This window comes from Sphaerodactylus townsendi, linkage group LG02, assembly GCF_021028975.2.
Source record: "Sphaerodactylus townsendi isolate TG3544 linkage group LG02, MPM_Stown_v2.3, whole genome shotgun sequence".
In the NCBI taxonomy this organism is placed as follows: domain Eukaryota; kingdom Metazoa; phylum Chordata; class Lepidosauria; order Squamata; family Sphaerodactylidae; genus Sphaerodactylus; species Sphaerodactylus townsendi.
The window spans coordinates 25,011,286-25,024,523 of NC_059426.1; the positions used below are offsets into that span (position 1 = coordinate 25,011,286).

The 13,238-nt window shown below is 41.3% G+C and overlaps 1 protein-coding gene across 1 annotated transcript in view; it reads left to right on the forward strand.

The window, feature by feature from the left end:
- TTN (titin) overlaps positions 1–13,238 on the forward strand; it is a 371,903-nt gene that overhangs the window by 94,734 nt on the left and 263,931 nt on the right. The window contains 4 exon segments of the mRNA XM_048484469.1: positions 1,425–1,487; positions 1,725–1,797; positions 7,749–11,612; positions 12,435–12,713. Coding sequence (XP_048340426.1) covers positions 1,425–1,487; positions 1,725–1,797; positions 7,749–11,612; positions 12,435–12,713 — 4,279 coding nt within the window.

Below are 13,238 nucleotides of genomic sequence, written 5' to 3' on the forward strand. Positions count from 1 at the left end.
TTATATACTCAGTTATGTATGTGCATGTCAATATTTATATGGTTTGTGCTTTTTATATCAACAAGTATGTGTGTTTTTTGGAACCACATAATCCCAACATTGTTTCTGCATTAATAGGGATCCTTAGTGTATCCTAAGTATTAACGCTCTTTCAGTGCAGTTCTCTGCAAAACTACTACAATCTAAACCCATTTATTTAAACTGGCTTAAATTGGAGTAACTCTGCATGGTGTTGAACTATTCAAACCAGAGTAGCCAGTGGAAACATTTCCTTTCCCACATCCAATTTTTGTTTATTTTTATCAAAAGGTAGAATTTACAGTATATTATACTCCTAGAGAAAGCTCAAGGTTTGGGTTGAAAGACATCTGTATTCTTATGGCTATAAAGGAAATAGCCAAAGCAATCCATTGGTTAATCACTCTATAAAATGTTTTGCAAAAGGTCAGCTTAGCTAGGAGCAAAAGCAAGCATTTTGGGTGACGAGAAAGTTACCCTTACTTAATAGGGCCAAGAATAGACTTCTGGTCTGATTTGAATATTACACCATTGTTTTAAACTGAAAATGTTAAGACTATTTTTCCTCATTTTTTTTTTCATTTGATGAATTTGACTCTTCCACATAGTATTCAGATGAGAAAGCAATTTTTGAAAATCACGAGAGATGGAGATTGAGAGACTCTGGCATGTCAGATAGTGTTTTAAAAACTTAACAAGATTTTCTCCCAGTTTTTCCTGCCTGGTACTTTTACTCTCTGTTGCCTGAATTTTCAGACATCATAAAATATGCATGGTAAGTCCTCAAGCATCTACAATGTGGAGGGAAAGAACTGTTTCACTAATTTTTTTTTAGCTGCACGATACATAATGGAAATACAGGGTATTTTAGCACTCTTAATGGCCACTACATAAATACAGTAGATATTAAAAACAATTTCAAATCATACCTAAAATTAAAAAATTTAGAAAACCAACAAAGGAGACCTATTAAACATTAGGGAAATGAGAGAAAAGAGAAATGAGAGTGTCTGATCCAACGTTGTGCTGGGTAGAAATAGCATATATCACGGTATCAGTTGTCATTCCCTATGCCAGGGGTAGGGAACCTGCGGCTCTCCAGATGTTCAGGAACTACAATTCCCATCAGCCCCTTCCTGCATGGCCAATTGGCCATGTAGGAAGGGGCTGATGGGAATTGTAGTTCCTGAACATCTGGAGAGCCGCAGGTTCCCTACCCCTGCCCTATGCAGTCGACTAGCAATTCTTCAGTTGCTAAATGCAGCTATCACTGTATCTTAGAGAAAAATATGAGTTGAATGTGCTGTATTGTCTGAAATCACAGCTACATGGAAGATCTCTCATACCCGGGTACCAGCCTCACAGTATCTCTGCTAACACGTATATGGCTTGATTGTGCATATCAGATCAATGTCAAGAAACCGTCTCTGCACTCTGTTGGGACCCCAGTAAACTGCTATATGGTTAATGTGAGTCTTCTTGTGATCATCAGCCATAGTGGTGTGGAATGAAAGTGGTCTTAGACTTGACCTGGGCATCCCAACTTCTCCCCTCTCCTGGTTGAGATCATAAGGTCAGAGGGGGCACAGTTGCACGGAGTATTAGAGAGCAATATAATGACCCTGTTCCTTCTACTCAACTTCTGTCCCAAAACCAATTATGACAGATCATATTTATGCCATCCTGTCCCAATCATTCTTTGGTAGGACAAATGTGACAGTAGCTGCAGTCCCAATTCTCCGTACGAGTCAAAAGCTTTTAAATTTAGCTTCACAGCTCGTAGGTGACTAGCCCGAGAAACTGAAGCTCAACATCATAAGCAAAGACTGCTTAAGTAACCTTGAAAAAAAAGTCCAAAATATTTATTTACTTCAGTAAAAATCATTACAGGACAGCCATGGTGAAGGCAGAGATGGGGGCAGGGACCTGTATCTTCCGAGAGTAGCATTTAAGTTATATTTTTTCAGTGTCAACTCCCATGTCTTTTTTTCATAGTTACAAAGTATTTTAAAAAGAGGGTCTAAAGAGTTTTTATTTGTTTATATTCAATGTTACTTTAATGCCAGTGCACAAATTGTTTTAATAAAAGTATAAAATAAACTACTTTTGCGTTTTCGTCATTAAACCGGCCGTAATCAATTAATTTATGACCTTTAAAAACAGAGTTTGCAGCAGCACATAGTGGAATGCTCGGTAATTTCATAAGCTTTACACACCATCCTTTCAAGGTTTAAAAGTAGAACACAAAACTTGCAAAGCACAAATGACATTTTTGTTTTCATGTACCTAATTACAAAAGTAGTTTCACATGGGAGCCAGCGTTGCTATATCATACCAACAATAGGCTGATTCTGAAGGCATCCAGCCATATCATTCATTTTGTCACAGAAGTCTATATAAGCACATAAGCTTTTAGGCAAAATAATTTAACAGCCATTAAAATGCATTAGAGAAGGGACATTTGACACTTTGGGGAAAATATTAAATACATACAAATACAAATATTAAATACTGCTCCTTATTGCCCTCTGGTTTTCAGGGCTGTTACATCAGGGTCCCCTCATATTGAGGGGCCTACCGTCCCCCCCTTTTTTCTGGGGGTAGGTTTTAAATTTGAGGTTGGACGCCTGCTTTTATGCTTTTATGTATTAATTTGTTTCCGCTGGTTTTAGGTTATTTTAGTGCTGACATGAGATGGAGCTTATGTCTTTATATTGTATATGTGTTTTGCTCCTGTTGTCTCTGAATCCTTGCTGTTCACTGCCCGGAGCCCTTCGGGGATCGGGCGGTATAAAAGCCGAATTGATAAATAAATAAATAAATAAATTTTAAAGCCGCAAATTAAAATTGCATTTAAAATAGCCACAGAATCATGGGATAGTGGGGTTCTATGTGGTTTCTGGGCTGTATGGCCGTGTTCTAGCAGCATTCTCTCCTGACATTTCACGTGCATCTGTGGCTGGCATCTTCAGAGGATGCCAGCCACAGATGCAAGCGAAACGTCAGGACAGAATACTGCTAGAACACGGCCATACAGCCCAGAAACCACACAGCACCCCAGTGATTCCGGCCGGAAAAGCCTTTGACAATACATTAAATCATGGTATAACTAGACCAGTGATGGCGAATCTATGATATGCATGACATTTCTTTATATCATACATACTGACACACATGCTTGGACTGTATTTTTTAATTAAATGAATATGTAAGGAATTGTTTCTATTTTGTTGGGTGGTGGGGGTGACACTGCCTGCAGAGTCAAGTTAGGCGTTTGCCGAACTTTTGAAACACTGAGTCCGAAAGGTTCACCATCACTGAACTAGGCACTGAGTTGATGTCATTAGCTTGAATTTTTGGTGCAGCTAAGAAGAAGGCCTCCTTTCATTGATGGAGGCCCCTTCCATTCATCAAAAGAGGCATTAACAGCAGTAAATCTATATTTATTTATTTATTTATTTATATTTTAGGCTTATATACCGCCCAACCCCCAAAGGGCTCTAGATCAGTTCACCCCAACCCCTCTCCAAATAAGGCACAGGGAGGCAATTGGTCAACTGAAAAGTAGCCATCTACTGGGAAGGCATAATGAAGGGACTATATATCCATGCCTCACCTTTTCCTAGCAGGCTTTTGCTGCCTGTCGCCAACAGCTGGTCACCATTTGGGACCAGGCAGGTGTATTGGGGGTGGGGAGGAGGGGTTCCCTAATTGGTGGTAGGGAGAACCTTTTTTCACCTGCTTCATATTATTTGAGGAATGAGGGTGTAGGTCTGAAATTAATTAGGCCTGGGCATGGACTGTTTAGGTCATAACTAGTTTGACAGGGGTAGGGCACATTGCTCATAACAGGATGAGCAGTGAGTACTCTGAGCCATTGGGCATGATGGAGGGAGTGTCCTGAACAGACGATTGCTGGTTTTATAGTGGGATGGGCTTGGAAAAGATTGCCTTTGGGGCTGAGCAACATCTTTTTGAACCTTATAGTGGCTTTACAATGCATCGGGAAAGGGGGATAGAGCTTGGCACCTCTCAAAGCACTTTGTGGAAGCAAAGACAAATGAGGCTGATGAAAGCTGCCAGCCAAGTTTGAAGTCAGGGTGGATTTGCCAAAACAAAGGCAGCCACAGCTAGACTGCCCAATGAATGCTAACATATTTAATAGTGACGTGGTAGATCAGCTAATTTTAATATACTAGGTAAACCATGCTATGGCCTTGTGTTTTTATTTGAGGTGCTGGGGCAAGTCTTTCCCATTCATTAAGAGATTCCTTCTGTTTATGAAAGGAATCTTTCACTATTAGAAAGTGTCATACATGAACAGAAGACTTTTTCCATGAATGGAAGATTCATTTGCCATTGGACCACTCTGTTGTATCAACACTGAACATTAAGAATAGACTTTACAAAATATATAATGGAAATTTGATATAGTTTTCATGGGTCGTTTCTACACAATCCAAATATCCCTGGTTGAGCAAGGGAAATATCCGGTTTGGCCAAGAAGTTTGCATGGTTCCCAGTCCTAAAGCAGGTTTGTCCCGCGATATTTTCCTCATCCCGGGATTTTTAAAAATTGCCAATTTGGCGTTTCTTTTCAAAAAACCAGTCTTGAACCCATTATGGTGCAAACACCACGGGAGCAGAACCAGTTTATTTTTCTCACCCAGCCGCCTGATCTCCCCATCTGCCCCCACCCCCGATTTCTCCACCTGACATCATGTCAGTTTTCAACTTTTCTGAGCCACTGATCGTTGCAGCCTGCCCTTCCTGAAACATTCCCCTAAGCACGTTTTCTGCTCATGGTATCGACCGGTGCCATTTCACCTGGGTTAATCAGAAGTGGAGTCCCAAAATGTCCCAATTTTCTTTTCTGTACATGTACTGGGAGCGCATAGCTAAGGATATGTTCACTTTGGGCCAAATGTTAGTGGGCGTATCACCGGGGGGGGGGGAGTATCTCGTTTTCCACTGAAATATGAGCATGTGAGTGGGAATGTGATGTGATGCTGTACTCCATTGTTTTTTGCTGCCACTTGCCATGTTGCTGCCTGTGCCGAGCCCTATCCAGAATTGGGGAAAAGGGGGGGCTTTGGTTTCCCACATTCATTGTGAGTTGATTGAAGTATCCCTTTTATGGGCCAGCAATTCAAAAAGCAGAGCAGAGACGTTCATTCAAGCTGCCGCCCAAAAACAACAGCCAATCAGAATGCGGGACACTGGGGATGTTCACGCAGGCGCAGATACCCTTGCGGTGGAAATGCAAAAGACGCAGGCTCAGGCAAAACAAACTGGAGTATTTCCTCCCGGTCTTCACTTGATTCCTTCACAGAAATAGGCAGCCATGCAAAGGGAGAAACCGGGATAAAATAGACCCAGGTTGTAAGATACCGATTGTAACCCGGTATAATTGTGCCGTGCAGAAACAGCCATGGGGTTCTTTATTAAATATTAGATTGTACCTGTAGAAACTCATACACTAAAATTTACTGCCTTTCTTTATATGTTTTCTTGGGGGGGAGGGGAGGGGATCAGTACAGGCTGTCTTTCCACCAATTGTATATTTTGAATAATGACATTAATTGGACTAGTCTTCCCATCTGTCTCTATTCTGAGAAACAAAATCAGAATAAATTCAGTACTTTGAAGAAATATATTCCCAGCCTAACAACTGAAATGTAACATGGCTTTGAAGACATAGAAATCATTTGTGTGAATTTGGTAACACACCTGACTCAATGACATTCTAATGAAATTGAAGCTTTTAAAGAACACTGTGAACATTACAGCCACTGGCTTGTCAGCCTTGTGTGCTACTACGTTACACAACACTTTTTGACTGTGAAGAGGAACACTTTCCATGTTTGCAAATGTTACGTTTTCCTGTGTGAATATTAATTTCCATTTAGGATGTGTAAGGAATTTAGGATGTGTGGGGTGGAAACCATTTTCCACTGTAAATAGTTGAAGCAGGAACTTGATACGTTCACTGGTACGCTGAATTTGCTTAGTTGTTGTCAGTGGGACTTAACATTCCACTGTAAATAGACAGAGTAGGAACCTGATACATTCAGTGGCACACTGAATTTGTTCAGTTGTTGTCAGTGGGATGTAAGAACATTTTAATTCTTTTCTGGATGGGAGCCCTGTAATGAACTATAAAGTTACTGTGAATGCCTTTGGTTTCAGTTGTCATCCTGCATTCTAAGAATAAACATTTTCAAACACAAGACAACCTTGTGTAGCACACATTACATAAATATATATGTGCTTTATAAGCAGAGTTTTGGCCTTCTAAGTCAAATAACTAAGCAGAGTTTTGGCCTTCTAAGTCAAATAACCTCAGCAGATTTGAAGGATGTTTAGGATGACATTGTTATATTCCCAAAATCTATAAGTCTAAGTCCCCAGGCCTAATAATTCAGAAATCACAAAATAGAAGACTTATACCCCACCTTTCTCTCCTATAAGGAGCAGCAGTGGCGTAGGAGGTTAAGAGCTTGTGTATCTAATCTGGAGGAACCGGGTTTGATTCCCAGCTCTGCCGTCTGAGCTGTGGAGACTTATCTGGGGAATTCAGATTAGCCTGTACACTCCCACACACGCCAGCTGGGTGACCTTGGGCTAGTCACAGTTCTTCTGAGCTCTCTCAGCCCCACCCACCTCACAGGGTGTTTGTTGTGAGGGGGGAAGGGCAAGGAGATTGTAAGCCCCTTTGAGTCTCCTGCAGGAGAGAAATGGGGGGGGGGGGGATATAAATCCAAACTCTTCTTCTTCAAGGCATCTTACAAACTCCTTTTCCTTCCTCTCCCCATGACAGACATTTTGTGAGGTAGGTGAGAAAGTTCTGACAGAACTGTGACAAGCCTAAGGTCACCCAGCAGGCATCATGTGTAGGAGAGGGGAAACAAATCAGCGGGGAAACAAATCACAAAATGAACATAGCAGACCCTACATCTGTTGGAACAGAGTATAAACACAGTTAAATACTTGAGGTGAATCTGTCCCAACTGCTCCTTTTTGATTAAGTAAGTTTCTGTAACGACTTTCCCCCTCACATTTATATGATGGTTATAATTATTTTGGGCTTCCGATATTCAGCAAAAATCAATTCCCCCCCCCCCCAACAACAAATAACAATCTACAACTTCTTGCAAAATTATATGCATGTGGGGAAATATCTGGGCTTTATTTTGCCTTCAGTTTGTAAGTAGATATTTTCTAATAATTATTTACTTTTTAAAGGGGGACAATATAAATGAGGTCGCTTGGCATGGTCCCTTACTGATGTGAATGTTTGTCATTGCCTTGCTATGTTGTAGCAGCATTATGAGTATAACAAAAGTATTGCTGACACATGTTAATTTGTTGATTTAATCTGGTTGTTACTTAAAGGCTCTTCAAATGTTACAACTGTATGTATTGGTTGCCTCCAAACTGCATGGTTCCCATGTTGTCTGAAAGAGACAACACACAGGTTTTGCCCAGGTGTATAGCGCAGCTACACTAAATCCTGGTTTCAAGATTTTTCAGGTTTCTATGTACGGAAGGCTAATATGAAGCTGAACATTTGCACGTTGCCTGTTTCAGACAACTATGCATATTAAAATAAACACCATGTGATTTCTAGCCTCCCAGTACGTGTTACCGTAACATCTGAAGAGCCCTTTTGATGTGACCCCTCTAGAAAACATTTTAGTAAAATTAAAATGATTTTTTCCCCCATACAGAAATTTCTAGCTCTATTATTGTGTCTGCTGAGGAAGAAACAGTCAAGAGTTACAGCAGCGGCCTGCAGTTACCTAATAGAGAAATAACACTTGGACTTAAGCCTGAAAATTCAGTTTATTCCAGCAATTTAGAGGTTATGAAGGAGAATAGTGTTCCATTCTTCCTCGAGCATGTCTCAAACATTGAAATAAGCTTAAGCGATATAGCAAAGCTTTCTGTAACAGTCACTGGGAACCCCAAACCGCAAATACAGTGGTTTTTCAATGGGGTTAAACTGACATCATCTGCACATTATGAATTTGTATATGATGGTGACAATTACAGCCTCGTTATTCCGTCCACCCAATTTGATCATGAGGGAGAGTATACTTGTGTCGCTAGTAATATTCATGGAGAGACCACATGCAGTGCTTATCTGAAAATTAATCCTAAAGAGATTCACAGAGAACGGGCAGGACTGGCCACTGATATTTGCACTGAAAGAACAGTAAGACCTCAACCACCATCTTTTGTTAGGAACTTAAATCCAATTCAAACTTTGCAAGGTGCTCCCGCTGTGTTCATGTACCAAGTGACTGGTGAGCCATCTCCTGAGGTTCAGTGGTTTCGTGATAATACTGAGATTTCCCACAGCGCTTGTCACACCATCGTTCACAATCCTGATGGTTCCGGATCATTAACTGTGAATAAGTGTCAGAGAAACGATGGCGGTTTATATGTCTGTAAAGGAATGAATCCCTTTGGAGAAGCAACTAGTAGCGCAGAACTTCTTATTCTCATGGACACCACTGATGAATTGGCATATAATGAACAAAAAGCCATTCATAAGAAACACACAAAGACATATAAAGAAATAGTAAGTAATCAAGCCACTGAATCTCGGTTATATGCAGTTAAACTACCTGGTGATGTTAGCCAGGATGGGCATCAAGGGATGTGCACAATTGGAACAGAGGGCAGGCCTTCATTTCATAGTGAAGAGGTAGATTCTTTACATATGGCTTCTTACTCAACAGCAACTGTCCAGCAAGAAGCCCTTATTACCCAACAAGTCGCCTTGCTCAAGACTCATGAGGTTGAGGAAATTGTTGATATGCTATCTCAGGCCAGGCAGAAGGTAGACACTACACCTTTTACTGCAAGTGAAGTGAAAGAACACTCTGATTTTCTACAGCCGCACTCTGAACCGATTGAAAGCCCAACCATAGCTGATCTGCCTGGTTTCCAACTCCACCAGCTGTCTGAGCTCTGTTTACCTGTTGTGGAGGAAATACACCAAGAAGACAAAGAAAAAGGTCTACCAATCAAGCAGCCACAAATGGTTAAGCCAAACTCTGTGAGGGAAGACAAATCTCAGTTTGCCTCAGTTATTTCTGAGGAGAAATACGCAGTAAGCTTAAGTGAATCTGTCTCGGCCCCAGAAGCTGAGGAAGTTACTCCAATTAGTGAACCCAAACAGCTAATGTATATTTCAAGGACTGAGGGCGTCCAAGAATTGTCTAAAGAAAGTACTTTGGTAGTTCAAACTGACCAGTGGAACAAGAGCAAACTAGTACAGGAAGAAGGCAATTTTTTTCAATCTGTTATAGCAACAGAACAGCACGAGATAAGCGAAGCTCATACCAAGGCGCTTGACTGTGTTGAGTCACCTGAAGAGATTAGTCCAACTCAAGAATCATCAAATGTGCTATACGTGCCCACGACTGCTTCCAAACAGATGCTTCCAAAAGAGTCCATTTTTGATGCAATAACAACAGAGCAGCAAAGGGGCTCATTGAAGCAGGACATGCTTCTAAACACAGCCTTAATTGCAGAGGAGAAGCAACAGCTCTCTAATGAACACACAGAGGATATTCTTAGATTAGACAGCCCAGTAATAGCAGCAATCCAACAAGAAGGCAAAAAAACATTACATTTGCCCAGTGTACATAGACAAGCCATCCTACCTAGTGAAGGGCATTTTAGTCCCGAGGTGCCACAAGAGGCTGAAGCGGCGTCGATTGAAAGTTTGAGTTTGTTGCACTGCTCAGCGACGGAAGAACGAATGTCCACCCCATACGAAGATGCTAAGCAGTTTCCAGCTCTGGCTGAGGCTATAACTGCGCAATCCATGAAGGAACCCATTTCCAGTTTACATTTCCAGATGAGCCAAACTGAAGAAAAGCTGGAAAAGGAGGGCATATTGGCTTTACAAAAAACAGAATGCCAGACTGCTTCGCAGAAAGCTGAAATAATGTTTAGACGTGCAATGAATTCTGAGGAAAAGGTCCAGATAGCTGCAGAGACAACGGAGACCTTTCAGAGGAGCGTGACGGGAGAAAATCTCACAGCTGTAGTTGAGCCTCAGTTCCGAATGTGTCTGACCACGGTTTCTCAAGATGTGCTGCTACCCAAGGAGCACATTCACCCTGAAGGAAGAAAAGAGCAGAAGGCTATCTTGAAAAAAGAAGATCTTCAAACTCTTCTTCAGGTAACAACTGTGACCGAAGAGAGGTCCTTGGATGTCAGATGCACTGAACCCTGTAAAGATATTCAAGCCATAAGCTGTGAGGTAATGTCTGAGCCTAAATTGCCTTCTGAGTCCACCTGTGTTGAGGAACAAAGGGTACTGATAGAGACCACAGCTCTGTTAGATGCAGCGGAGCAAGACTTTGCAGCTGGAATCCAAGAAGGCCAGTCAGTCAGGCTTCCACTGATATTGGAAGAAAAACAACAATTCAAAGAAGAACATGTAGGCAAACTCACAAGGTCAGAAGCTGAAGTCTTGCAGGCCCAAAAGCAACCACAAGTGATTCTGGATGCGCCCCAAGCTCATGAAAAGCAAGTCCTTTCTAAAGAACACCAATTTCTAGCCGAGCCTCCAACATGCTGTAGTTCAGATACAACAACTCAAATAAGAAAAGCCATGAAAACTGCTTTAACAAGCGAACACTGCCTTCTTTTGTCTGACTCATTAGGAGGTATAGCAAGCGTTCAATTTAAAACAGTAAAGATAACGAAAGAACCTAAATATATAACATGCGCCTGCCTAATTACTACAGGAAGTTCCAATCCCATAGAAATAACTCTCGTGCTTGAGGGTGTGTATTCGCATGCAGCTGACTTGAAAACAGAATTAGAAGCTGCATTTTATTCAGTTGTTCATGAAGAAAAACACATTCTGCTATCAGAAGAACCCGCAGTTGCAGTAGTGCCTGAACACCATCAATTGTTTGTTACTTCTTCGTCATTCCAAAAAATGCATTTAGTTAGTATCGCTGATGCCCCTGTTCAGCAACAATCAGGTGGTAGTGTTCGTGGTTTGCCCAAACCTCAGCAAGCAGAAATGAGAGATGAACCAAACATACACCTGGAACAGACAGTGTCTGTTCAAGAAGTCAAAATCTTTACTTTACAGGAACCAATTAAAGATGTAGGCACAACTGTTCTCACCCATGATATTCCTATAGCAGCTGCCCCAGATGAAGAACCAAAAGGTGCTCTATATCTGAAGGAGAGAAAAGAAAAACTTTTAGAGGAAGATGAAGAAGAGGCCCACACGGTTAGGGCTTGGGAAGAACAGGATAGCCTAGTGAGAGAAAATTGCCCCATCGTGCACAAAACTTTAGTAGATGCTGTTGTTGAGGAAGGTGACGCTGTCAGTCTTACCTCGGTGATCACAAATGTCCAAGTGGTGAATTGGTACTTTGAGAATAAACTGATATCTTCAGGTAATGAGTTCAAGTGTTTTCAAGATCACGACACATACACATTAGTAATCAACCAAACATTCAAGGAAGTACATCAAGGAGAGTATGCCTGTGAGGCTCTGAATGAAGGTGGAAAAACAACAACATCAGCGAAAATCACAGTTGTAAAAAGAGGTTGGATTATGGGGGATACCATATTGCTTCCTTCTCCTCACTGATCATCTAACTGACTAGATTAAGTATACATATTTGTATCTCTATTTTCTTTATGGATACAGATATATACTTCCTTAGTACATAACTGAACTAATCCATACCACTCTTCTTTAAATTAAACTCTCTTTTTTCATTTCTCAAGTTATCCATTCACCCTTCCCCCTCAAGTTATTCCTTCACATCCCTTCTCCCTCAGGTTTTAAACATAAACTGACAACCTCTCACTCCTCAGTAGTGCTATGAAATTAACTGCCATGATATGTTCCGTGAATGATGATTGCCAAAGACACATCCCTTTGATTTTAAAAGGGTGCATGGCTCAGCCCTTTCATCCCCATATCCACAGACAAATGTGGTTCTCTTTTCTTTCTGTTTCCATTGTTACAACAAGTCTTGGAAATCTTTGCACCATTTTCAGTAGAATGTTGCACATCTCATGTTTGCACTCTTTTAGCACAACCTGGTGTAATCCTACATATATCACGTTGATCGCATGTCTCTACTAGTTGGTAGCACTTCAGAACAGCTTCAGGTTTCCACTGTGCACTGCAACGTAGTCCTCTGATAGTCTGAATGCTGCTTATGGTTGGCTTCCGTTTTTGACCACCATTTTCCTTTTCAGCCACTTCCTTTTGGATTGTTCATGAAACCATCCATCCCATTTCCGTCGATCACTTCATTAACAGTGATTTGGAATGTACACTATGCACCACCTAATGATTATTCCTGCTCACACAGGACGGTTATCAATATATTTTGTCTTTTCATTTCTGATTCTAGTTGGACCAATTCTGAGGAGAAGACTGGAATCCCAGGAAGTGGCTGTCAACCACGTTGCCAAGTTCACTTGTGAGATAGAGATGGCGCCAAACGTACGGTTTCAGTGGTATAGAGCTGGGCGGGAAATCTATGATGGTGACAAATACACTGTCCGTACTGCCAATTACACATCCACTCTTGAAATCCCAAGACCTCAAGTAGTTGACTGTGGTGAATACAGTTGCAAAGCCTCAAATCAGTACGGCAGTGTAAGCAGCACAGCAGTCTTAACGGTTACTGGTAAGTTCAATAACTGAACAAATCCTTTTTTGCTGTCTTATTAATTACCTGGATATGCTTCTCTTTTTGTTTTACCAATGGTATAGTATATTGTAAGATGCCTTGATGAATAATTCTACTTATTGGATTGGATCCTACCACCTTTTTTCACTCATTCTTGTCCAGTCCCGCCCCCCCCCCCCCCCGATTACTGTCCTGTCCCACGTGGCTCTTGTGCAGGTCTTATGATCCCTAGTAAAGCCTTTTTGGTACACATAGAGGACTTCCTTTTCTCTTTTTCCTGTAGTGGAAAAGGTAGTTGGATCCAACCTGTTTCCTTTTTGGTCCATATGAAAATAAAACAGTGAGTGTCCCCCCACCCACCCACCCCTTCCCACCACCAGCATTTATATATCTGTTGGAAAAATAGTTGGACTGTGGTCAAGTTAATTTTTAATTAATTTCAGGCTGTTGTACTGAGCAGTACTTCTTGGCCCCTTAAGACTGAAGGAAGGCATACAAATATAAGATGGCTAATCCAGTTAA